The sequence below is a fragment of the Spinacia oleracea genome, chromosome 6 (assembly GCF_020520425.1).
Source record: "Spinacia oleracea cultivar Varoflay chromosome 6, BTI_SOV_V1, whole genome shotgun sequence".
Lineage (NCBI taxonomy): Eukaryota > Viridiplantae > Streptophyta > Magnoliopsida > Caryophyllales > Amaranthaceae > Spinacia > Spinacia oleracea.
This window is the reverse complement of record NC_079492.1, coordinates 129,491,516-129,519,512: the sequence shown is the minus strand read 5'-3', so window position 1 is coordinate 129,519,512 and position 27,997 is coordinate 129,491,516. Positions and strand designations below refer to the sequence as shown.

General features: G+C 36.8%; 2 protein-coding genes across 3 annotated transcripts; both read right to left on the bottom strand.

The window, feature by feature from the left end:
- Positions 1-6,731: 6,731 nt before the first annotated feature.
- On the bottom strand, positions 6,732-11,672 carry LOC110787528 (uncharacterized). 2 transcript variants are annotated; one of them, XM_056831568.1, is made up of 5 exons: positions 10,716-11,672; positions 10,383-10,487; positions 10,084-10,147; positions 9,710-9,763; positions 6,732-7,009 (listed from the first exon to the last, which is right to left on the bottom strand). In XM_056831568.1, the coding sequence occupies exons 2-5, from the start codon at positions 10,478-10,480 to the stop codon at positions 6,845-6,847; spliced, it is 381 nt and encodes a 126-aa protein (XP_056687546.1). In that variant the 5' UTR covers positions 10,481-10,487; positions 10,716-11,672; the 3' UTR covers positions 6,732-6,844. The 2 variants fall into 2 exon arrangements, with proteins under 2 accessions (XP_056687546.1, XP_056687545.1); XM_056831567.1 differs by lacking the exon at positions 10,716-11,672 and having other exon boundaries at positions 10,383-10,703.
- Positions 11,673-11,802: 130 nt separating this feature from the next.
- LOC110787559 (uncharacterized) lies at positions 11,803-27,558 on the bottom strand. Its single transcript, XM_021992191.2, has 14 exons — positions 27,034-27,558; positions 26,864-26,932; positions 26,670-26,774; positions 25,860-25,928; positions 24,626-24,760; positions 19,743-19,772; positions 19,245-19,351; positions 18,982-19,053; positions 18,341-18,392; positions 17,136-17,716; positions 15,367-15,573; positions 14,074-14,194; positions 12,292-12,403; positions 11,803-12,208 (listed from the first exon to the last, which is right to left on the bottom strand). Exons 1-13 carry the CDS (start codon positions 27,403-27,405, stop codon positions 12,332-12,334), a joined length of 1,992 nt encoding a protein of 663 aa, XP_021847883.1. The 5' UTR covers positions 27,406-27,558; the 3' UTR covers positions 11,803-12,208; positions 12,292-12,331.
- Positions 27,559-27,997: the final 439 nt, after the last annotated feature.

The following is a 27,997-nucleotide window of genomic DNA, read 5'->3' as shown; positions in this document are numbered from 1 at the left end:
AGCAAAAGCCTTTTGCTAATAGTCTAGAAACTATTCTTGGTTGATAGGTACGTCTAAGAACTTATTAGGTAAACCTATCGAATTTGCCACGACATAAAAGGACTCCTTACTTATATCGTTGAGTTTCACCAAAACTAACATGTACTCACAATTATTTGTGTACCTTGCCCCTTTAGGACCAATAAGTAACACCTCGCTGAGCGAAAACTATTACTAGATTGATGTAAAGGATATCCAAGCAAGTGTATATTTTGGCATGGCACCTTTTAACTCAATTTTTAAGTTTGGAACTTAAGGCTCTTACTATGTTGGTTAGATTTTAAGTGAACTAAAATCCTTAATCATGCAACATAATCAAGCTTTTGATCTCATGCATTTTAAGACATATTTAAAGCAATAAATAACTTAAAACATGCATAAGATATTTGTGATCTAGTATGGCCCGACTTCATCTTGAAGCTTTGACTTCAAAGTCCGTCTTGAAAATCTCCGTGGGAGGCACCATTTTCTTCAAATAGGATAAGCTATAACTAATTACAACTATTTGATGGTTCGCAGACCATATTTGAATTGAAAAATAACTTTGGTACTTTAGACCAATTACATTCAAATTAATGGTACGCAGACCATATTTTCTATCCTATTTGGGCCATACTAGTCACTTCATAACCTGCAAAATAGTACATATACAATATATACCATTCACCCATTCATTATCATGAATGGCCCACATAGCTGGTTAGTAAAACACATTATGCATCACGTAAACATTTGCAGCAATTAATCAAGGGCACCAATAATCTACCAATTATTCAGTCCTTATTAATTCTAATCGAGTTGTTTTAACCTTAAGGATTTGTAGACCTAATCAAGAGTTTATGACTAAAAAGCGCTCCCACTCAAACCAATAAATTCATATGCTTTACTAATTTTAAACATAAAATTGTATTTCTAGTCTAACCGGAAACATACAAATTTAATTAAAATTTAAAGCTCATATAAATTTATAATTGAATCCAAAAATTTAATTTAATTTCAGTCGTATTTAAATTAATTCATGATTTTAATTTTAGTAAAATAATTAGAATAAATTCCATTTATTATAATTATAATATTCAAAATTAAAATCCAAGAAATTAATTCAAATTATTAATTTTAAAATTAATTAAAATTACGTGAACTGAAATTTTCAAATTAAACATTCAAAACGATCTAATCGTAACGCAAACACCCTACGCGTTGCACGCCCATGGGCCGCACGCACACAGCCATTGCTGGCCATGTGCGCGCAGCCCATGCGCTCGTCGCATAGCTGCTGTTGTCCTATCGCAAGCCTCCGCACAGCGCCCCATCGCACGCGAGCTATCGCTCGCAGTGCGCGCGCGAGATCGCTCGCTGGGCGCGCTGGCTCGCTCGCTGTGCGCGCGAGCCATCGCTCGCTGGGGCGCGACATCGCTCGCTGGGCGAGCGACATCGCGCGCTGCGCGCGCGAGCAGTGCTGGGCGCAGCGCTCGTGGCACGCGAGCTTGCGCTCGCTGTGCGCGAGGCTGCGCGCACTTGTGCGAGGCAGCGCGCGTTGTGGCGCAGCTCGCTTGCTGCCCACACGCGAATGCCTTGGCTCGCCCTTCGCCCATGCCCATTCGTTCATTGCTCGTGGCACACGACACAAGGCAGGGCTGCTGCCTTGTGCTCGTGCACTACGCCCTTGCTCATTGCATTCGTGCCGCACGGGCGACGAGCTCCCTTGCTCGTCGTCGCATGCCCGCATTATACAACACCCTTTAAGGGTAACACGAAGCGTCCATTGCTTCGTGCGTGCAAGTTATTTGAACGAATCGCATAAAAATTTAAAATTTATATTTAAAATTAATGACAAATTAATAAATATTATTAATTTCATAATTTTAGGGCGAAAAATCGAAAATTTATTTTCCAATTGATTTCCGATTGATATGGATTCAAGTCTAGGTCATAAAAATTTAAAATTTATCGTAAATTTACAATTTTTATGGTGGTTTTTAATCATAGGTTTCTAATTAAATTACAATTAATTATGAAAATCAAATTAATTCTAAATTATTCTAATTTTCAACAAATTAATCATAATTACAAATTAGATTGCATAATTAACAAGACTAGGCATTCAAACTTGTTAAACATATGCAGTAGGTCAATCAAAAATTCAAGATTTATCAACAAGAATCGCAAATATTTAATTTAACATCTTAAATTTACGAAATTTTGCATTCGAAAAACTAAAACCTTCGAAAAGTCATAGTTAGGCTTCGAATTTGAGAATTCTGGGTTCGGCAGAAAAATACTATTTTTGTCAAAATTTTAGAATGCCTTTTACATGCGGAATTGACACAAAAATCACTCAATTCGGATGAGTAATGAAGAAACTGCCGAAAAACTGCGTACATATAATTAAATAAACGCAATTTGCAATTAATTAACAATTACGAAAATTAATCACCCCTTTTAATTCTTGCAAATTTGTAATATTTAACCATGTTCATGCAATTTAGATTATGAAAATAATAAGGGGCTCGTGATACCACTGTTAGGTTATGATACATATGATATTACATAGATCATGCGGAAACAACCATTAACCCAGGACAACATATTATTTACACATAATCATATAGCATAATTTAGATGCATACTCTTTGTTGCGTGCCCTCCCTAGCTGCGCCCGAACCGAACAAGAACAAGTCTTTAGGACTCCAAGTGTCGTCCCTCCGTAGATAGTCCACAGCACGTCCGGATCCGCCTTAAGATTGACCAACTAGAATCGCCCTTAAGGTACTAGAAAATTTCGGCACTTTTGAGCAAGATGTGTGTTTGATTTTCTCTTAAAAAACTCACTTTTGAATACTTTGAAACTTGTGTATAAATTATGACCCCTAGGCCTTTATTTATAGAGTTATGGAAAAGGAATCGTAATCCTAGTAGGATGCGAATTAATTGGAATTAGAATCCTACATGAATTCTATTTAATTAATTTATCCAATTAGGAATAGTAATTTAATCATACACTGACTCTTGCAGATTCAGGAATCACGCATGAGCACAAACTCACACACACACGGCAGCCACAAGGGCTGCCCATGCGCGTGCGAGCAGCAGCCCGCGCAGCACGGTCCACGCAGCCGTGGCCTCTTGGCGCGCGCTGGGCCTGCCTTGCGGTAGGCCTGGGCGCTGCCTTGGCTGGGCTTGTGGCGCGCATGCTTGCTGGGCGATGGCCCCGGCTTCGTGCTGGGCCTTCGTCCGGCAAGCCTCGTCCGATGCTAATTCGTACGATACGCTTCCGATTAAAATTCCATTTCCGGAATCTATTTCCGATACGAACAATATTTAATATTTCCGATTCCGGAATTAATTTCCGTTTCGAACAAATATTTAATATTTCCGTTTCCGGAATTATTTTCCGATTCCGGCAATATTTCCGATTCTGACAATATTTCCGTTTCCGGTAATATTTCCGATTCTGGTAATATTTCCATTTCCAATAATATTTTCCGATACGTACCATGTTTCCGTTTCCGGCAACATCTACGACTTGGATAATATTCATATTTCCGATACGATCCATATTTCCGTTTCCGGCAATATCATCGTTTCCGGAGTATTCATTTCTTGCCTGTGACGATCTTAGCTCCCACTGAAACCAAGATCCGTCGGTTCCGAATATTCATAGATGGAGTATTTAATGCCATTAAATACTTGATCCGTTTACGTACTATTTGTGTGACCCTACGGGTTCAGTCAAGAGTAAGCTGTGGATTAATATCATTAATTCCACTTGAACTGAAGCGGCCTCTAGCTAGGCATTCAGCTCACTTGATCTCACTGAATTATTAACTTGTTAATTAATACTGAACCGCATTTATTAGACTTAACATAGAATGCATACTTGGACCAAGGGCATTATTTCCTTCAACATTTTGTGAGCTTGGTTTGTTTCTGCTAAGCAGCAGGCCAGTGTGAGTTTGTTAAGTGTTGGTGGCTTAGAGTCAATCTCGGGACTAGGTTCAGAGTTTTCGGAAGCTAATAGTTGTTGCAGTCGTTGTCAAACCTGGTCATGTGTGAATGCAGTAATTGTGATGTTTCTTAGTGGTTTTCGGGAGACTGTGCTGAGGTAGGTGATGGCTTGTACTTAAGAGTTAAGATGCATGTAGGCAAAGACGAGACCGTTTTGAACTTTAGTCATGTGTTCAATTAGTTTATACCCTAACGTGTTCTGTTTACTTTTTGAGAGATTAATTTTACTTTTCAAGAGACTTAATTTACTTTTACGGTTTGGTTTGCAGCCTGGTTCTTTTTTTTGTGCTTTGATTGCTAGTTTGAGTTGTAGCCTGAGATGTTGGTATGGGTGATCTGCTGCAAGTTTTGAGCTGTGTTTTGGAAGTTGTTTGTTTTGTATGGATGCTGTCTAGTCCCAACATACGGAGTACTTCGTATTTAGTTTAAATGTGTCCTACTGAAACATTAAGCTACAATGAGGTGCGAGTATGCTCTTTTGTGGACACTACATGTCGATGAGTGGATCATAGCTTTACATAATTTCTTTTTTTGTTCAAATTAAAAGTAGACAAAGAATTAATAAAAGTAAACAGAACTGATTAGAAAGTAAAGTGATTAGAATAAATTTTAGATATGGTCAGGAGAATAGATGTTCTTGAACCGCTTGTCTGGTGGCTGCTTTTTTGAAGTCAAGAAGTTAGTTGGGTGGTTTTGAAGGGCTAGTGATGCAGACTTGTCATGCGTTGACAGGTGGTAAGCTGAACTGTTCTACATAGTAAATACAAGGGACTCAAAAGTAAACAAAGAAACTCAAAAGTAAATCGAAACTTGGTAAAAGTAAATTAGTTTTATTATTTCTAAAGTGGAGTCTCTCATACAATATTCTTTTCTCTTATTTGAAAAGTATATCAAACTGGTAAAAGTAAATTAGTTAGGCTCCAAAGTAAATTCGTTGGTTAAGCCGGATGTGAATTCTTACGAGCGTTTGGCATAAATGTCATATTTGGCACATTTGAGCTTATTTAAGATGGTGTATTGACTCAATCAAACCAGACAGATAAAGTAGCTAAATTGTGCAAGAGTAAACCAAATCTTTCTAAAAGTACACTAAATTGCTTTAAAAGTAAATTACATAATAATGGAACTTTGATTATAATTATTTTCTCAAAATATTAAGTCGAAACCTATTAGCTCAAATGGTAGAGCAATGTGCCATTGCACATGGATGTAGGTTCAAATACTACATAGGTTGGTGATTTATACGCGTACAAAAACTCAAATGTTGATAATTGACTCAAAAGTAAATTAAAAAAAGTCACAAGTAAATAAGAAAATCTTAAAAGTAAATATCAACATGTTGGTAGTGTTTTTTGTTTGTTTGAGAAATGGAACAAGTAGTTTTTTGGTATGTTGACTGATGCAAAAATATCTAAGGGTCTGCAGACTATTACAAGTGGACCAGTGCTCATTGAGATAGTTTTAGTTCAGTGCTGCAGTTCAGCAAAAGGTTTTGGTTAGCTTAAACAATGATGGCAATGAACTTGTTAACAGCTAGGGACTCGAGCAACGCTTGCTCGAGCCCCGTTTATCATTTTCTCGTGATCTTTCAGAGAGAAATATGAACCAAAACCAAGAAAAAATTTGATGATGCAGTAGATAGACATGATATGTCACTCTTGTCATCAACAGACCAAAACTGTGATTTCAACTTTTGTGTGACTGCAGGTTTTGCTGATACTGAAACTTCTCCTACAAATGAGTTGTTTTTCAATGGTGTGATCATCCCAACTCAAATGAAGGAAAAGCTCAATTCTATTGCGTAAGCAAGAAAGACGAAGAGATAAATTCAACAACGACAACAACATTAGTCCGTCAAGACAAGACACAATCAAAGTCTTTTTGGAAGTTCAAAAGAAGCAGCAGTCTCAACTGTGAGAATTTTACCAAGTCAGAATGGTAAAGATTATTAATTTTTTTGCTCTAAAATAGGTTTATGTAGTTTTCCTTTTGTTCAATTTAAAAGTAAATAAAGAACTTGTAAAAGTAAATATAACTGATTCAAAAGTAAAGACTTACCAAATTTAACATCATATGAAAAGTAATAAAAGTTGCCTATGTAGGATTCGAACCTACATCATTGTGCAATGCACAAAGCTCTACCGGTTGAGCTAATAGACTCTTTTTATTGGTATAACAAGGAGAATGCAGACATCTTCAAAATATCATGCAACACCTCTAGATTGGACTTTTATATAATTGGCATACCATGACTGCGATCTTAATACAAAGGATCTAGGATACTGTATCAGCAGGAAGCAGACAAGTTGTGGCTACAACTGAATAACACGGAATATGGAACAGGGCCAAACATGCAAGATGATATATTTAACAAAAGGCAGTTCTACACTTCTGAAGTTCTACTCTTACATAGTTATAGATGGATGATAGAAATCTTGGAACATGCACAGATGAACCATATAGGGAACCAAAAAAGATGGCTCATTGAGTACCAAAGCCATATCAAGATTGTTTCTATAAGAATCCACATAGAACAATTGCAATCAGTTTTCTGTTGGTAAGTTTCTTGAAAGAACCTAGGATTCTTGTAGGTGATAAATTCTTATCCATGATAAAGGAATTGAGAAGAAAAGGTTGAAGTGCAATTGTGCAAGAAAAACAGCAAAACAAGAATGTGTTGAGCAAAAAGTAGCAAAAGCTATACACCACAATGTTCAGCAATATTTTCATCGTTTAAATACATCTTCATCATTATGGTTTGGCTTGCTGAGAACACAAGAATACAATCAGGACGTTTTCAAATATGACCAGAATTCAAAGGCACACGGTGATATACATCATCTAACAGTATAACAGAAGCTTTTGTGTTGTCCTTTGTATTTTCAAAATATGTGACTGCAGTACTGTACTGTGCCACAAGAGCACTGCAACCCATTCCGCACCGTGATGAGCCTCCACAATCCTACCAAATGAAATAGTAGAAAAATAAATCACGTAACACAAGAACGGTCTAAAGTATTTTGTGGTTTCCGAATATGTATTGCGTAAAGCTATTCAGAGGAGGGTTCCATGCTTAATTATCGATAGGATTATACCTTCAACAGTTTGTACAACTACCTATCTTTTATTAGAGTTTACTCTAGAAAAATCTAGATGGGTAATGAAAAATCAAGTGATGATGTATCTAGAATATTATGCATGTGATATGGCATTAGGTAATATTAGACATGTGTAGAAAATTCTAGAAACTAGGATATACTAACTATAAATATGTTGTATACATAAGTTGAAGGGTGAGCAAATCAAAAGAGCTCCCACAAAAAATATGAGTGAGTGAGGGGTAGAAACAAGAGTTCTACAAGAGAGATAAGTGAGAGACATGAGCTCTCGCAAATATTGTTGTACATCAATTTTTATCCATATAATCAATGATGAAAATACAATTTTGATATATTATTCGGCTCCATCAAAACTTCCGCGTGCGTCCTCAAATTTCTATCATGGTAACAGAGCCGGAAAAGTGATTACGACAAAATTGAAGATCGAAGACCGAAGACCCAAGACATGAAGGGTTACAAGATTTGAAGAAAATATGGAAGAGAAAGGAGGTAAGTTCTAAATCTAAAATATCTTAAAGATGATAACAAATGTGGGAAAATTAAACTAGAAGAATAAATTTATGGAAAAAAATGAAGAAAAATAAAAGTTGATGATAAAAATAAGGAAGGAATGAAAAAAAACTTGAAGAAGAAAATATGTTTTTGAAGAAGAAAGTATTTGAAGGATGCTAATGACAAAGGGCATTAGCAAGTAGGTTGGTGAAAAAAAAAATTAAAAAAAAAATTCACAAAGAGAATTTTGGAGTTTGCTAATGACATTAGCAGTGATGGGTGGTGACATGAGCACCGCAACAAAAGAAAAATCTGGAGAAACAAATGACATTGGAACAAGTTGGTAAAAAGGTATCAACACAAAGAGTTGAAAATATGCAAGATGTGAAGAAGAAGAAAATTGTTGGGATGGTTGGTGACATGAGCATCAATAATAAAATAAAATTTGAATAAAAATTCCAGGAGATGACTGGTGACATGTGCACTAGTGGGATAGTTGGTAACATGGATACCAACGAGAAGATCATAGATTAATAAAATGTATTGAGAAGATGGAGGTTGGTAACACGGGTGCCAACATTATTGGAACTCAAGCGTTCATGACCATTGATGGTTGGTGACAAGTGCATCAACGAGTTTTTCGAAAGATAAACATTTTGGAGTACAAGATTTTTCTAGATTAAGGGGAAGTATTAGAGGTTACTCTAGAAAAATCTAGATGGGTAATGAAAAATCAAGTGATGATGTATCTAGAAGTATCTTATGCATGTGATATGGCATTATGTAATATTAGACATGTGTAGAAAATTCTAGAAACTAGGATATACTAACTATAAATATGTTGTATACATAAGTTGAAGGGTGAGCAAATCAAAAGAGCTCCCACAAAAAATATGAGTGAGGGGTAGAAACAAGAGTTCTACAAGAGAGATAAGTGAGAGACATGAGCTCTCGCAAATATGGTTGTAAAATTCTTATTTATGTAATCAATGATAAAATATGCAATTTTGTTATTATAATTGAGGTCCATCAAAACTTCCGCGTGCGTCCTCATATTTCTATCATCTTTCTCTTACTGTCTGCCTTTTCATTGTCAGAATTGAAGTCAGAATACAAACTAACTATAAAGAAGACTAGAAATGATATGAGCAAACTCTAGACAAAGGAGGCTACAAAAAAGAATGGTCTTAAATGTGAGAAATACACAAATGCAGTCAAAGTTAATCATAAGGCTGATGTGAAAAATGGAAAGGGGAACAAATTTCTTTGCTCAACAACAGCACTTTACAAGAACTTGTAATAAACTCTTAAATTTATACATTTGTAGCTGACGGATTCTTGTTGCATACTCTGAGGAATACAACAATCAAACATTTTTTCTGTAAATGCAGCAAACACAAACCAGAAAGGCATGCTTTTTGTAATACAATATGTATCTAATATATTCCACTTCTTCAGAATAAAATCTAGAGATTTTGCAGCAAGTTGAACTTGAATCAACACAAGGAATGAATTATCTTTCCCGGTTAGATATACATTTTGTAAGGCTAAACAGTAATATTTAATTCCTTTGTTGTCTAAAAAAAATCGGTTCACAACATTTAGCTTTCACGAAACAATGCAGAATTTCCACCTTCAAAAGAATGGCTTAAAAGAAAGGTAGAATGTATTATATAGGCAATTAATATTAGGAGCCTCTAAAATATAAGTCAACCAAACGAGATTTCATGCCTATTAAGTCTTTAGTTTTTTTCAGATTGATAAGGAGCAAGGAGACTCCACAAACCCAACCTCATAAAGGACCTTGGATGTAAAATAGTCCTAGGGAAAAGGGAGAGTCAGACAAGCAGCCCAGGCAGCAGGATGCACCCTTGGCTAAAAGAAAGGATGATAAGAATCACACTCCTCGATTAACTGGGGTACTAAGAACTTAAGAAGTATACTAGTTGAACTTCAGGATTCTTGACTAATAGGTATTGCACCCTAGTTTAAATGCCAAAAAAATATGAAACATAAATAAAATACTGAATTATATTACAAGGAAAACATACCCAACAATCCGCACATCTTAGAGGATCGTGATTGAAGATCATTCCATCACAAAGCTACAGGAGAAAGCCAGAAACACAAGGAAAAAGAAACCTCAGAAAAATACAAGGTTGATTGTCAGATAACTAACAAAAGTAAGCATAGGGTATGAAGTCTAAGTCTTAAACAACTCAGTAGTAAAGAGTCAATAGTCTCAAAACTAGACAATTAGTCCCTGCTGGAAAATCAATTCTAGAAGCTTTTTTTGTTTTGGATAATCACTATTATATTTCATCAGTTAATGAGGGTCATTCAGTATGCAAAAAGTTAAGCCGCTTCAAAAAAAATTAAAAGTAGCACCACTGTAATCCAAAGATTGTAACCTGGTAAAGCCTACCTGAAACCAGATAATAGTATCATTTGCAGCTACTTTGTAAAACCTGATGATCATAAAGGACAACCTGAAACCAGAAAATAGTCTCTTTGTTTCATTTTCTTCTGCATGAGGTTTACATCTTTGATGAACCGTTTACTCATTCATCAACTGTTACCCACTTTTGAAGATTAGATGTCGGTATTTAAAATCACTGAGATGTAAGAAAAGAACTGTTACCCACGTTTACTCATGTCCTTTATGTTGTCTAATTTAAATGAGGTCGGTATTTAAAATCACTAAGATGTAAGAAAAGAACTTACAAATACATACAGTTCCATTTATAATTGTTGAGAGAGTCCGATAATATAAAACATCTGTGCAATATCTCAGCTCCATGCATTGGCATTGGCATTTCCATACTTCCTCTGCCATTCATCATAAAACCCATATACATGAGAAAAGAAAGCTATACACAATCCGTTTAGATGGTGAATGCCATCTATAATAACGTACTAATTATTTGGAATATGTTAGCACGCTATTTCGGACGACTCAGACTCAAAGGTTGAACATGGGTTTGACTCAAAACACAAAAACGGATTTTGACAAAAGTGTTGGACTGTAACAGCTACAACTTTCAATCTGCTATTTACCTCAACGTCCAGTGTTCTCAGTCCTGCGTCATAAGCATAGTGAAGGCCAAAGAGTAGAGCAGTAGCTTCTGCTTGGGTTGTCGGTATTTGTGCTTCTAGCCTTCGTCTTGCAGACATCAACACATCCCCTACATATATTGTCTCGAACCACCATTCCAAGTCCAAGACCATTCATCCCGTCCTTGGAGGTAGCAGCATCTGTATTCAGTTTCATCCTTCCAATAGGAGGGGGTTGCCACCTTTAATTTGTGGTTCCGTACTAGGAGCTATCATAGCTGTCACCTCACGCTCCTTCGCAGGTTCACAGTTCTTGTGCAGAGCATGTGTGGCTCAACTTTCTTCTTTTCATGAACCCAGAGGTTGCGACACTTGCCATATAAACATCATGGTCAGCTCCCATGCTCTTTCATTCGAGGTCCCAATACCACCCTTTCGACGCTGCATTTCAAAGTGATAAGCACTGAAGTTTCCTTTCTTGGTTTGAGGCCAAGTTAGGATATCCTTTTGCTCACTTTCTGCAAAGTGCATGGCCTTGACAGCTTCCAATTCTTCACCTGACAGTAGCTCGCTTAGATTTTAAATATCAATGTTTAACTAGCTACTAACTCAACAATTTATCAAATCTTTTCACAAAAACAAAGACAATTGTTTAAAAGAATATTTACACATCAAAGAGTAGAAAACCCTATATACACTATTTATAATTGTACTTGATAGCTTGTGAACTTTTATTGGCACATGTAGACAAATCAAATAAAAACTACTCCGTAATCATAGTTGTTTAGAATGCATATTCAAATATATAAAAAAAGTTATGATGGACAATTTTAAAAATTTAATGACTCTATTATGCATTTTTTTTATTAGTCGCGGAGAAATTCAGTAAGATGTCGGAAAATCGGACTTAATTCAACATTAACTCTACTCGCATACTTTACCTTGAATCTTTTGTAGTTTATCTTAACCAGCAACGAAATGGTATTAGATTCATCTCAACGTGATTTTTCAAAATATCAATTTTTTATAATTGTTAAATATTAAAAATAAAAGACGTTAATCAACGATTTTGTGTAATAATTTCCCTCTGTAATGCTTTTAGATGGCCCCATTGACCAAATCACTATATATTGATAAAGATTGGTTGTATGTATAATCCAACATTCCAAGTAGAACCTTCAAAATAACCGTCATTCATGAATATCAATACGTTGCACCGGATCAAACACTGGTATACTATACTATTTACGAAAATATGACGTTCTCCCAATTAGCAATAAGAATCCCCCCACACAAACACACAAAAAAGGATGGTTAGTGCCTCCATATCTACCGCCATCTTAGCTTGAGGGCCTGCCTGTCTGCTGTCTTCCTATCATTATACTCAATCAACCCATCTTTGAAAGACTGTGCACTATGAGCTCGATCTATGGCTTTCTTAAGCATCCGATACCTCCGGGTCTTTTCGCTGGACAATATCAGCAGCAATGACAAAACTGCAATTTCAATTCGATGAACATGTTAAATAGGTTGCAGGGAAAAGCGCTATCATAATATGGAATAGTATTGTATCATATACCTGGTATTCCTGCATACTCTACCAAAATACTTTAACGAGATCATTTTGGGACTCCATCGCCACTCTTTAGTACCCATGCCCCTCCCTTTGATACGCACATTTCAGTGATCACCTACCACATTAACAAACAAATTCAGTGTCTTTTACCAGCTTTATCTCGGGTAAGCAAGGAAGGAGAAACATATAATTTCTATTCAGATACAGAGTATAAGGCATAGCAATTAAGCTTATATAACTTTATTTCTTAAAAACATCTGATCACGAGACGGTGTTGAAAATTAAAAATAACTGGATTTTACATAATTCCATTCCCTCAACCTACACTTTCAAACCAACTTCATTCCAATAATTTGATTACTAGTGTTTTTCTCTCACAACCCACCAATTAGCCATATACTGTAATAAATCAATGGCCGCCAAAATATAAGCTAAACGATTTAGTATATTTGTGCAAACTTTATGACCATCACATATTATGGAGTATTTTGTGAAACTTCCGCTGGAATTCATAAGAAAACATTAGCAAATAAATCTATCTCCAAAAAAGGTTTCGCTTTATTGTTTTGTTTGTACAGAGTATCATTTAAAAAGAGCTTTTCTATGTTTGTTTTTTTTGGGCAACAGCTTTCCTATGTTTTGGAACTTAAAAAAGACAATTTGCCACTTACAACCTTATAAATTGCAGCCTTCAATCCCGTTTTTCTTATAAATTGTGACTAGTCTCATTTTTCAGTACCAAACAGCATAGAAATGACATCATGTTTTGCCTAATCCCACTTAATCCACATTAACAAGATTTATAAAGGTCAAAGTCAAATGACAGAAATTAAACCCCCTAGTAAGTACTCTGTACTCCGTAGTTACTAACCCACATTACCAACTTCGTACCTTTCTCTCTCTCTCTTCTCTACAGTCACATCTCTCCTCTTTCACCTCCTCCTTCCTCTATTGAGATTCATATCCATCAAAACACAAAATATACCACATATTCTCATCATCTCAGTAATATCAACATTTAATTTGCAATTAAGAAAGGATTCCCTTTATTTGCGATTTGCCTTCAGCGATTTATGCAAAAAGGGAAGCAAGTTCATTTCCTTCTTAATACAAGCCTACAGTTACGCATATGGTGTATTATTTTATCTTTTGGGAAGGCAGGACAAAGAAGCAACGACGAGACATTTGATCGAAGGAAGGAGAGTACCATTTGAGGGGAGGGGAAATTCAATAAAAGACAGTTAATTAGCAGGGCATTTAATAAAGGTAATGTAGATTAAGTGGGGTTAGACCAAAATATGAATGTCATTCTCAAGAGCTCGACACAGAAAAATTATAACTGGCTGTAATTTACAAGAAGTATGAGATTAAAGGCTGTAGTTTGCAAAAACTATTTTCAAAGGCTGTAATTTAGAAAGTGACAACTTTATAAGGCTGTAATGTTCCCTCAAAAATAAAATCTGGTCGGAATATATTCCTACCTGCCAACCTGGAATAATCCTCCATCAGCAAGCGTAATATCAATTTGCAAAAGTATGTCGAAAGTTGGTGATGTTAGGTGCTAAATCTTTCACAAATTCTATAGAACTTTAGATTGTTTTTCCCCCGCAAATTCCCTAAGTTTTATCCTCCCTACTACATAGACGAAGATCTCTTCAGAAATCAGACCATGTTCAATCACATAAGCTATAAGATATGACTATTATCATGAATTGATATATATAGCGTCGACAATGAGCAAAACAGAATCTGTTCTACTATTATACAGTATGTAATTGCACTGACCTTCTGAAATTCACTGTTAGTGGGCTCCTTTTGAAGTCTGATTTTGGCAGCTTCCATAAATTCACCTTTCTTAAGCTTTGCATTAGGTCCACTTCCAAGAAAAAGGTCAATGACTAATTTTCTGCAGGGGAAATGAGAATATTGTGAAACTCTTCAGATATAGATAGTTGAAAATGAAATAGCGTCTTTTATGCTTGCTTGCAAGTCCGTTAAAAGGGTGGAGGTTGTGAGCTCTAAACTTCTAAAGCGAAGGAAGAAACTTCACATGTCAAAGTGAATGTCTTTATTGCTGATAAAAAGAAGTTCTTGATACCAAATGTGAACTTTAAGACCCTGTTCTAAAGGTAATTGCTAACGGTTGGCCACTGGTCAACTGCACCTTGATAGAGGTGGAAGGATAGAGAGACAAATGGCTGAGGAGGGAGGAATAATCCCCTCTCCATCCCTCCTCTCTTTTTTACTCTCTTCTTTCCCTCGCATTCTCTTTTTCTCCATCTAACAATTATTTCCACATGCATATGCTTGCTTTAATGGATAATAAAGCATAAACATTAATGGCGGGCCTTCCAGAAACCCTTTTCTCCAAGAACACGCACATGGGATACCAGTCATACCACTAGAGCTGGCAATGGGTTGGGTTGGGTCGAAATCAGGTCGACCCATTTATAAACGGGTTGAGATTTTCCCAACCCAACCCGACCTGTTTAATTAAACGGGTTGAGATTTTTAACCCAACCCAACCCAACTATAAACGGGTTGACCTGAAGTTGACCCGCTTAATTTTTTTTCCCACTTTTAAGTGTAAATTGATTTGACTATAGAATTGCTAGGTGATTTTGTTATGGCATATCTCATAGCAAAAAGTAATACTCCAATATGTATTTGACATGAATCAAAACGTCAAATAATTATTCAATGTTTAAGAGAAAATGAGAAATAAAATCTTTCAAATCACATTCTACAGATCTATATTACATACTTGCTTGAACTTAAACGGGTTAGGCGGGTTGTTTTCGGGTTGAAAATTTCAACCTGACCCAACCCATTTAATTAAACGGGTTGGGTTGGGTTGACCCATTTAATTAAACGGGTTGAAAATCTTGACCCAACCTTTTATTATTGGGTTGGGTTCGGGTTGGGTTGGTGGGTTGGGTCAATTTTTGCCAGCTCTACATACCACTCATGATACAAAATATAATCTAATGACGTCAAAGGTTTGTGCCATAAGAGCTTCTCGTAACTATAATTCCTTGCTGCAAATAAAAAAAATAAAGAAGATAAGTGAAAGAAAACCTCAATGAATCAAATTCTGGATGCTCTGAGGACTTCAACACGTAGACTCCATGGACATTATATGCGATTTCACATATAGCAGCCTGAAGCTCTTCTTGAGGGGCATCAACACCCTTTGCTGCAGCCACAGCAGCTCTGCCATCAGTCTTTGGGAGGGCAGACATAGAAACCGCCATGTCCCTCAGGCCTTGACAAATTGTTTGAAAGCTGTCAGAATGGTAAAGCTTCCGTTATCTATCTCTGTTATTGGATAGCATAGCAATTGATAATGAGAATGATCAATATAATTGTGTGCCAAAATTCTAAATTAGGATGATGGTCTCAGTACGTCAATTTGCAATAAAATGTACAAGTAACAAATATATAACGAGTGAAAAAATATATGAAAAATGGCATAAGTGAAAAGATACCTCAATCCTTTTAAGGATCTTCCAAAATATGTTGGAAAACAACTACCTCTAGTAGGTGAAACTTGCAATATTACCTTACTTTTCTCCAAAAGAAAGTGGTTGATATGATAAAAGATTTTATTAATGCTATAGAATTCAATTCAACTATTCAAGGTTGATTGAAGGGCATCATTGGTGGTGTATCTTGACTAACTTCTTTATTATAATAATAAGCCAACCTAACATAAAATTTGAGGTAAGTCCAACTTTAATTTTAGTTGGAGGGAGTACATTAACTTTTAAAAACTCAGTCTTCAGTCTACACCACTATTGTCGTGGTCATATTATGGCTCTCGAGCAGTTGCATAGGGGAAACATCAAGAATGTTCTCAACAATGCTTCTCGAAAACGAAGAAGATAGACAAGTATGATTAAGTTCTTGTTAGGGATAGGAAGTTAACTTCCATGGTACAGACTAGACCTGGTTATTGGACAAGGTAGCACATTGGATATTGGGTTAGGGTTAATAGGGTTCTTATTGTTAAGCCTCTTATTGGACAGGGCCAATATAGGGCCAAACTTACAAATAATTTTGAAACTAAAATAGTTATGATATAAAAATTTATGTGTATAGCTTCGTATTAACTTGTACTCGCATACGACCTTTTTTTTCATTTTTCCTTGCTCGTTTATTGAGCCGCCCACTACCAATGACCCGCTTTGACCCATCCATTATTGATCTGCTAAAATACCTTTTCATTACCCGACCCGCTTCTGACCGGCACCGGCACCGACCCTGACCTGACCCGTCCAATAACCAGGTCTGAACTTAGAATAGGAATTTACAAAATTATTAGACAGTGCATGCTTGTAAAGATAGACTCTTTACAGCACTTAACTAACGTAAGGGGGTGCTAACCATGGAGTAATATACAAGCTTTACTAGAAAGTCCTCTGATTACATTTGGTAAGAAAAGCAGTGCGTTCTATGTATTTGATGCAAGAATGTGCACCGCTAACGAGGTTACACGAAATGAGCCTTTCACTATTCCATCTGGCACCCGACGAAATAACTAGAAGTGATCACTTCAAAAGATTTAGGAATTACAAAAGGTTGATTTGAACTACAGTTGATCCTACTGATGGCTAAAAGAAAATCACAGAGGTCAGAAGATGTTAACCAAGTATGATGCTGAAACATGTACATGGGTGCCTTGCATAGATTTCTAAGTGACTCATTAAAAATAGGAGAGAAGATGCTTTTTTGGAAGTAATGACATAAGATACATGCAGTCTTGCACCATGGCATAGCTTTCTATTTTTCATCAAAATAGAACAGTACGACATATAATTCAGATCATAAATACAGGAACTCCATACCTGCAAACTTTGTGAGATTGGAAAAGCTTTTTCAAAATTTTGGGTAGCGCTTCTTGAGTTTCTTTTGACATGGAAATGCTTGCGGAGCGTGCTACATTTGTAGCTTTTACAGAACCTTCATCAGATTGCATAGAGGATCCAGGCCTATTCAATTTCGGCCTACGCCCCATGATTCTTTGTAGTATCACTTGCTCGCGATCTTGCCATAGCTTCAATTGTTGCTCGACAACGTCTGGATAAAGTTTTATAAACGACACATCTGTAGGCTCTTTGAACTTCCAATCTTTACAATTTGGTCTCTCAACAGCTATTTCTCGTAGTACTACTTTTCCAGTAGATTTCTGAGATCCCAGAATATCTAATTCTGAGTCTTTAATGACTGGACTCTGGCTGAATAGAAGAAGAGCATAATCTCTTACTAGAACTTCAGGTCCTTTTCCTGTTGGATGTCGGATGGAACTTTTTGAAACCCAGAGACCTTGTACTAAACAAGCATACTTTTGAAGGATTTCAAGAACATCTTCAACAGGGTCATCAGGTGCAAGGTGCTTAATGGCATTAAATCTTTGAACAGAAGGTCCCTGAAAATTCAAAAACTTACAGTTCAACGGAATAATCTTTCTCTAAGTCATTATTTTTCTGTTTTTCGGAAAAGGTATACAAACAAAAAAAAAAGACGGGCAGTGCCTTTTGCGACCCGCTTTTGGCCCATCACAAGGCGACCCTTTTTTACTCTCCCTAACCCGCCCAATAATCAAGTTTATGATTAGAACACCTCTCAAGATTTTAGCAATCTGATTTGTTGCAAGCTGAAATTGGAGGAAGAGCTTATAAAAGGTGCGACTTCCTGATCTGTTTACCACAGCTAAATTCGGAAAAGTAAAAGTAATAAGTGCCAGTGTTACTCAAGACCAAAACAAGTTACATCACCAAGAATTATCAGTAAGCCATGCATAGAACAAAATGGGAGATGCAGAAAACAAATGCACAGCAATAAATCATTAATTTGCCGCCCCTTTCCTGGGTTATGATGCATAATGGTATAGGTAATTGGTATGATCACCAAAGGTTGTGCAGGTTCAACGACATGCAATGACAGTTATGACACACATAAATACGAAAACCCAAAAAATCATGTTAGTGTAATTTAAGCTAAATAGTATACAGCCCGTACTTTAATTTATAAGATAGATATCAAAACAAACCTCAACAAGCCATGTCTTCAGTCGTTCCTCCAGTGGTAGGGAGAGCAGAGACCTGCAAGAAACAAAACCTCGATATTACCCCCAGAGTATCTCTAGAATGCCCACACAAAAAAAAAACAGGGAGTATGAAGGTGTGGGCATCAGGGCATGTGTACAATATACTAGTGATAGATCTGAGACAATCACATCATCACCAACTTCGTTTGTACAAAATATGTTGAGGACTTGGGGCTTCACCTTCCAGACAATTTGAGTTTCTATACTGCCTCGAGCTTCTACCCAACCAACTATAAGTATTTGTGTTGCAAATGGAATGTCAAAGCTCCTGAACTGTAATCCCATACAAGAGACGCAATTTGTGTTTCACAAAAATCTTCCTAGGGGTAATTGACCAGATACAACATAACAGCTTAAGCAGCAGATCCACATATCACTGTATAATTGGCTAAAGAAAACCTATATGGAGCCATTTTAAGAATATGAATACAAGGATTGTCATCTCTCAACTAAAAAATTTCATACCAGAAAGAATTAAGGAAAATATTTTCATGCACAGGTAATGACAGTTTTAATTTCCAAGAAATCATTCTGTATAAGACACCAATCACACATGTACAAAAGAAGAAGTCCTGATAGCTTACCGTCTAGATGGCCCTCTTGACGTCATCTTGTTGATCACTGCTCCAGGGCATAAGGAGTTCAAATAATCATACCTACATAGAAGTTGAATATCAGCCATAGAACAAAAAGGCACACATTAAACGATAGCCCAATTTAATTCCGCCATCGGATGTAGTTATTTGGAGGAGTGGAACTAAAGTTCACTCTGTTTAACTTCTCCACATCAAGCTCTGAACTAAGACAATAATGACTTTAAAGCCAATGACGAGAGCAGAAGACATACGGATTCATCAAAAACTGTAGTGGATCTTTCTGTTCTGTCATCATCTTCCTTAAATATCGTTCTGCGAGTTCAGTTCCTGAGCTGTGATACTTGAGGGAAATCCATGACTACGTTGAATCAGGCAGAATAATGTATTAGTTGTAATAGGTAAAGGAACAATGCCCATTTCTCAAAGTATGAACAGTCTATCATGCGCCAATACCAACATATGTTAAGAGATAATATCAATCTCAAATCAAACAAGGACATGCGGAACTGTAATTAAGAAATGATCAAATGCTAATAAAACACACACAACAATATCTATCACTTAGGGATTGTTCTCCGCTAATAAAATATACTTCACTGCCAATTTCAAAACTTCAAGAAAGACATTAAGCAACATGCTAAGTATAACAAAATCAAGGAATATTAATAAGTTAAAAAATGAGCCTAAATTAATTTATGCATAGACGAGGTAAGAACTCGATCAAGATAAAGCAGAATCATTATTCCTACCTCCACAGCTTCTGGATCCATTTTCTTTATCTGCACAACAGGACAGCCCAAGAAATTAGAACTCACGCAAGTTTATAAGCACAGGTCACAACACACTTGCTTGACAACATATTCAAACTTCAAATTGCCAACACATAAAACACAAGACAAAGCAAATAAAACCAGTTTTTACTAGAATCTGTAATAAAGTAGTGAACCTTCCAGAAGCAACAAAAAATAGCCAAAGTCATTATATCACCACGCATATACCATGGAAAGCACCAACAGCAACCGGGATAAGAACCCTGAGTTCTATGCTTCTGAATGCAAAAGCCGTTTCGGAAGAAACCATGCTCCTCGATCTGGGACAGATGGAGGATCCTTTGCCCATAGTCAACTCTTTCAAAATATTGAAGGTGCGGTCCATTGGAGAGATTTTTCTCTATTCATTCTACTTGAGTCGTCTTGCTACTAAGATGAGTCATAAAGGGTACAACTTATTTTTATTCAATAAGTTTCAAGTGATACAGCACTTATTTTCTACAAACATCTCTCTTTGTTTTCATTTCAGTATACTAGAAATCATTGTTATTTATCGTGTTTCACTATAATACTTTGTCCTTTGTTCTCTTAACTATGTTCAATGCTTTACATGAATTTATTACCGTTTGGTTTGATCCAGTCAGAATCTTTCTAGTTAGTGTCTTACTCCCTCCATCTCGGAATAGTTTTGCCACTTTAACCGGCACAAGATTTTATGCAAAATATATTACTTCATAATTTATTGCGTTTGTTGATTGTTTTTTGAATGATGTGGGTGGGGTTCTTAAAACAAAATTTACATACTATATATTAAAAATTGCTCCTAAACAAGTTTAAGTGCCATGTGACATGTAAAGTGCACACATATAGAAACTTAGCAACATGGTTTTTGCAGATCCCGCGCCCTTAAATTTTAATATCAAAGTCCTTACCACTGAGATATGGCATATTACATGTTATTTTTTCTAAATGAAAATGATTTTCCCATGATATTCATGCATAAGATTACAAATGTCACTGATGCTATTACTCGGGGCATCACCGAGCCCAAAAACTAGTGTTGTTTGTAAAGTAGCAAGTAAATGGGTCCCAAAATAAATAGCAAGTTCACGCGTTATATGATAGTGTAGCAAGTAATATGGGATGAATTTATAAGGACGTTGTGGCAAGTATCCATGAGGGACAAAGGGGGTATTTCTAGGTTAGAGCTTTCTCCATATATTTACGCTAACTTATAAGAAAAAGAAACATTATAATATGGAATTTTCCTAGATTTGTCTCAATGTGTATTTTCCAAATGTCAAATTTTCATAATTTTTACTAAAACGGCATAAAATAAAAACAAATTTTTTATATTTTTAGGTGGTAAAAAACAATTTGTCCTAAACTATTTGGTATTAAGTAAAAGGAAAAAAAATCGGTCTGGTTGGAGTCTAACAAGAATAAGTAATCCACATAAATGAAACAAGGTGAAGAGAGCACTAAGTTTATCTCTGAAGGCCTCTAAAGCTCCGACAGCTCCTTATAGTATTGAAAGGGGAGAATTGAAAACAACGGAGCCAGAAGCTTTGCTTCCGCTAGCCTGCTGACTCGGCTAGTTAGAAGAGGGCTCTTTGACAAAGTGATTAGATTCGGATTAATATGTTCAATGCTTTCCCATGCTCACAGTAAGTTTGGTAAATATCACGGCAAAAAATACAATTAGATATGACCTCCTGTTGTCCATGAATTGCGAAACATGCATACCGCCAAGATCACACATGCAATAATTCAGAAATTTTGTTGAATAGATGTACAGCATAAGTTTCAATCTATTGCATGTTAGTATTTATTTTGTCCGTGACATTTGCTCATGTAAAATAATTGTTCAAATAAAAGCCTTCACTCTTACCAACCCCCCAAACCCCTGATTGGCAAATATAGTTTGAAGAGGATAGTTGAGTGCTAAGGGTAGTTTGCTAGAAAAACACCAAAGGAGGTCCTCACTCGGCATATCCATGTTTACAACATTAGACGAAACTCGAGACAGGACTTTTGTGGACCTTAGTATTCAACCTCAAGTCCTCAATGGACTTGTTTTAGAAAGGTCTTTGTAGCAGAAGCCTAAGAAGGATAAACTGGCAAAATCTTTGATTCTAATCCTTCACTAGGAGGCTTCAGAATACTTTACAAAAATGATATTCCCAAAACCCAATGGCCTTCCCTTCAGGCCTACAAACCCAAATCTAACTCAGAAATGAATTCTCTTTCATCCTTGATTGCTAGCCTAAAAGAATCTCTAAGACCCACACAAATGAAATAAGACAAGTAATAGAAGGAATATCTGGGTATCTCACTGATTAGTGACATTTATGTCACTCCTAGGGGTAGTATTTTTATCTATATTATCGATTTAACCTTTATTTCTTCTTTTTAGATTTTGTAGCTTAGTTAGAGTAATTAGTGATTTTTATTAGTAGTTAGCTCTTAAATTTATAAATTTATTTATTTTCTTTGTTTTAATAATGTTACAGTCGAATTAGTTTAGTTTTTTGTAATTAATTTCCTATTTAATTTTCCTTTGAGTCACTTTTATTTTTATTGGTTTCGGTTCTCCCCTAGTGCTTTTGTTTTGTGTGTAGGTGAGCATTTGAGGTTCAGTCAATGGTTCAAAGTTCAAGTAAAGAAAGTCAAAGCGCATCAAATTGGCGAGCAGCTCAGGCTTACGCTTAACTTACATCACACTCTTGGCCTAACATACATCACATCCAAAGCTGCTGCCCAACCTTTCTCTCACCTCTTTTGTGTGAATTGCATGAGCAGCCCACACAACACCCTGCACAGCAGCCTCAATTTTGCTGCAAAGTCTCCTCCCTGACTGCCCACTACAGCAGCACTGCAGCAACACAGCAGTGTCGCCAAACGCCAACAACAGCACCAGCGCTGCTCTCCTCTCCGCCGCAGCCCTCTCCTCCTCCATCTACAACAACCACCTCAGGCAGCCACAACAACTCCAACAGGAAGCGTCAACCCACCACGCTACCGCCCCAATTCACACCACCAACAACGACAAAACATAGCCAAAAAGGGAGTATTTTTGTTTCGGGCGAGCATCTTATAAGTTTGTCCGAAGTTTTGAACAGATTTAATGCAGTAGCTAAAGCCCAAACAGTTCGTCTGAACCTACCCTCGGATTCGCCTAAACCTCTTTTGCGGTGAGCTTTCTACAGATTAATGAAGCTTTACGGCTGCGATTCGATCAAGTAGTCAAAGGGTTACGATTGAACCAGTGATTTGTGCCGTTGGATTTCATTCAAAGAGATGAAGACCAGATCTCATGGTCTTGATTCAAGTGGAAACTGTAAAGAAGAACATATTTGGTGAGCTGTGTGCGGGCTAGGAAGCAGAGGATAAGTCCATATTGAGCAGCAATAAGAACTGAGAAGAAGAGGAGATGAGGCCCTTGTTTTCTTTTCCCTTTTTCTTTATTTCATTCTTTTTCCCTTTTCTTTTCTCCCCTTCTATTTCATAGTTCTGTTTCATTTTCTTTTTATTTTCTCTTTAATTAGGGAGTTGTATAAATACCCTCATGCTCCAATTTTAGACCACATTAATTATTCATCATTTTTATTTTTAGAATAGCTTTAGGGTTTTAGAGAGGGTTAGCATCCATAGCTTAGTTTAGACTTTAGAGAGAGAAAGTGAGGTAAACAATGCGTTGAAATACCGTTACCTGGTTCGCTAATATGAGATTGGGTACGGGTTCGCAATTTGCTACCTAATTCGGTTAGACCAAAAGTATACCATTTTCATGTTGTAATTCGCTTTTTCGGTTCTGGGTTCGTGGGGTGATTGGAGGATTAGGTAACACTAGGTTGAAATGGATTTTGTTCCCTTTCCAGAAGAAGTTACTCTTAGGACTAAAAAGGAAAACGTCGATGAAAAACCAGCTCGAAAGAAAAGCTATTCAGAAATAGAAGACTCAACTCTGATCTGCCTGACCCATGTTTTACAAGAAAACAACATAGTAAGTTAGTAACACAAAACATGGTATTAACGCCGCCACCCATATGAACCCTCTTAATTCTATCCCAACATCGCGCCCCAGTAAATAATTCACTGTAAGGAACCCAATACCGTAGATAATAATTAATAACTACAGGGAAAAATAAAAAGAGGTAAACCTAACTTCCCCGTCTATACCCTCAGCTCCTAATGCTCCATGACATTTTGAAAAAAAATACTCACAGCACAAGCCACAAAATGACCACCAAGTCATAAACTTCCAACACTTATGCATTTAAGAATGGAAGAGAGCGGAGATAGAGGCAGAGACAGAGACAGAGGCAAAGGCAAAGGCAAAGGCAAAGGCAAAGAGAAGAGAGTGATTTCTGAACTTCAAATTAGTAATGATAACAAAAAACAAGCACAGAAAAATGGCATTGAACACCAAAGTCTTTGATGATCCATGGGTTTGACAAGAATATCTAGTAACCCTTCCAGTCCTTTCCGGAAACCAACCTCAAGAGCACTACCGCCAGTACCACCATGCCTAACCTCATTACCATCTAGTTGGAAATTAGAGAAGCATCAAAGACCAAAATCCTTAGCAAAAGCACTTCATAAGTTCATATAGGTAGTCCCAGATGCTTTCTTGTACCTAAAAAAGGTTATTTGCCTCTTTAACAAATGAACATACTTAAGGAAATCAGATATATATTCTCCAGTTCACAACATGCACAAAAGAAAGTAACAAAATTAAGCAGGTGAAATATATCAATGTCTAAAATATATGTTTCAAAGTCTATACATACAAAATAGAGCAGGATTTGTAGGCTGGAGGACCCAATAGACAACCTACAATACAATAATAAAAATAGTACCTGCTTCCTTGATGGCCCAGCGATAGCACTATTATCGGATCCTTCTTTTTTGACAGTGACCTTTGGATTATGTTTCTTCAAATATTCCATTGACGGTCGTAGCTGCACAACTGCATGAATTGGGTTCAGATATAGCTGCAAAATAAAAAGGCAAAAGACCAAGCTTAAAATTGAATCATAATTATAATACAAGGATATAATAAGTACAACTCCCCCTCTTTTTTTTCTCTTCTAAAAGGACTCATATTTGACTTTTATAATCACATTTGTACTTTCCTAACTTTAAACAATTTTGTTGATCACCACTACTATGGAGATACTGTTGAAATAATCTGCTGAGAGTGTTTACTTGAGAAACAATTGGGGGAAATCTACAAGTTTTGAACCAAAATTTAAATGCCGCCAATTATTTTGGATGGAGGAAGCACTATGTTACAGCAAGAGAAACACATTAAATCAAGATAAACACAAACAGCAAGCTGATAGCAGATTACACGGCATGGAGTTTAGAAAAATCCAGATTCTGATTAATCACCTCGCTCATCCTAACCATGTTAAAAACTACTCTGTGTGAAGACATATTAATGCCACTTTTTTTTTATCTAACTAACACTAGATTCTGATTAATCACCTCGCTCATCCTAACCATGTTAAAAACTACTCTGTGTGAAGACATATTAATGCCACTTTTTTTTTATCTAACTAACACTGTTGTTGATGTTCAGGCCTGCTGGTTACACAGACTGATGATAAATCATCTTAAGAAAAAACACAGTCTAGACATCAAACCATGAGCTGGCCCGGCATAAGCTTAGAATAAGATAGATTACTGAAACCGGCAACTCGGCAAGCTATGCATAACAAGAGATGACAAGTCAGAAAGCCTTTGGAGTCGTACGGATCACTCCCATCTACAAAACGAATCCACGTTTCTACTAGTAATCATTGAAGCAAACAGACAAGTTCCTAGGTTCTTGTTTAGATTAATTAGATGATAAGTATCTTCCACAGTAATAGTATATAAAAAGCTCATGCAGTTGAAAAATTGTCCAAAGCATACTCATCATGTTTTCAGAGGCACGAGTATCAAGTTTCAAGTGGCAATTTATTGTGCCAGAGCACATTCAGGGATAAATGTTTATGTTAAATCTCTTAGTGTTTCATCGTGTGTATCAGCTCACTCTTTTGTGGTGTTACAGAGAAATGAGAGCATGACACATAAGAAAAGACATACCTTCTTACCAGACAACACCCCAACAGCATATCCGGTAGCTTGAGGCAGCCTGCAGGAAGACGACAAAGTCTGGAAGCATGACAGGAGATCATGAGCAAGGTATCAATATTTTTTCAATGATGACTAAAAAGCAGAATCCGGGCGTATGGCACTGGAATTACTCCTGTACACTCTCACCCAGAAAAACTTTGGCATAAATATAAAAAATGTGAATGGTAAATACAAACTCGTCACATATAACTATTACTAGCAGGTTTAGATAACCAATAAACAACACCATAATTTAAGTGCATAACCTAGGGAAAATTATTACCCAATGGAAGGAGTATATACCTACTTCAGGTGAAGCATAGTTGCTAATCTGCATTTCCCAACCATTTTAACAAAAACACATCTGTTTGCTTGTTAAATTTATTGAATGAGAGATGGCCATTTATAGTTGGCTCTTGGCTGGTCAATACGATAGATGCACATCAACATGTATTACAGTAATAGATGGTGGAATAACCAATACATCCACAATAATTGGCAATGAAGTTGGAACAATAAAGTTAAAGAAAACCATCCAACGCTGATGAGAGAATGAAGACTTGCATAAGTAAGTTCATCTCAATTCAATATGTGAGTTTTAAGAAGCCAATGTTAATTCACATATTTGATCAACTGCTAGCTCAGTAGCTCCTTAACTCAAAATTAAGCACTTGGCACCTACACTTTATATATCCAATAACCAACAGGCATTTCACTTCAAAAATGTTTAAGACGAAATTAATCCATGATTTTCAATAACACAATAGTAAAAACACCAACCTGCTTGTTTATTTTCCCTTCTTCATCTTGGCCATCATAGTTATCAGAATTTGTGTCAACCGATAAATCAACTTCCACCTCTCCACTATTCGGCTTCATCCTAACCTGTACACCAACAAAATGCCAACAAACCCTTTAAAAGCACTCTGAAATTACCTCCAGTTAGTAGTTGTAGCATCAAAATTCCTGTATACCTCAGTGCATCGCTGCTCCAACTCATACGGGCGCCACGACGGCCTCAACGGATATTGCAAAACATACAACTTCAACATTGACAAAATATAATCACAACAATTTCATTAAAATCAACACAAAAAACAACAAAATAATTCAATCCAATTTGATCACAATTTTCTTCACTCACCTGAGTAGCAGGATCACGAGGATTGTAGTAAACATCATACTCAGCAACCACATGATCTACCTCAACATCATCTTCCTCCATAGCATTCGTCGTCTCCTCCTCCTCTTCTTTAAGCTCCGCGCTATCATCACCGCCGTTCTTCACCAAAAACTCCTTGCCGTCAACATCCATTTTCTCAGCAGCAGCAGAAGAGGAAGACACCGAATGCGAATCCTCCTCCTTCTTAACCACCACCGGCGTCTCCACCTTCGGCTCAACCTTCAGCCCAGGACCTTTCGTCGACTTCGGCTGAAACCTAGCGGCTTTCGGCGCGAACCTTGACGGTTTCGGCTGCGGCGCTTGAAACGGATCATCTAAATCATCAAAGTCCATTGTTCTCTCTCTTCTGGAAAAAAAAAAAAATCAGAAGCTACAACAATGGCGGTAACCTGAAAATGGTTGATTTGAGGAGTTAGGGGTTTGGGTTTAGGCTTAACCGCTCAAGGAAGTTATATTTTCTCCCACATCGGTAGATTGATTGAAAAATGAAGGATTTATAACTTTTGATTAAGTGGGAAATATTTAACTCGGGTTGGAAGGTTGGAGTGAATGGGCCTTGGGCTTGTGTAAAGCAGGTCTTGGCCCAGGAAAGTCCCCGGGCTTATTTTCCACAGAGATGTGGGTCTCGGAAACGAGTATGCTTTACGATGAAGGATTCAGTTTCGCATTCGTGTGAAACGGGGCTGAGACACGTGTGTGGAGCTCATATGAATCTCTTACGGAAGTATTTATGGCCGATTAACTACAGTTATTCACTTGGGACTCCTTTGAACCTAACTGAACGGGGCTTACAACCTTTCAACCATCTTTTTAAATTGGGCTAAGATTATTATCATATTGGTACATTTATACAGTATTAGTTTTGTGTGACAAATAACGCGATGTTCTATTCATTTTGTGATTTCATAAAAGTAAATATACAAAA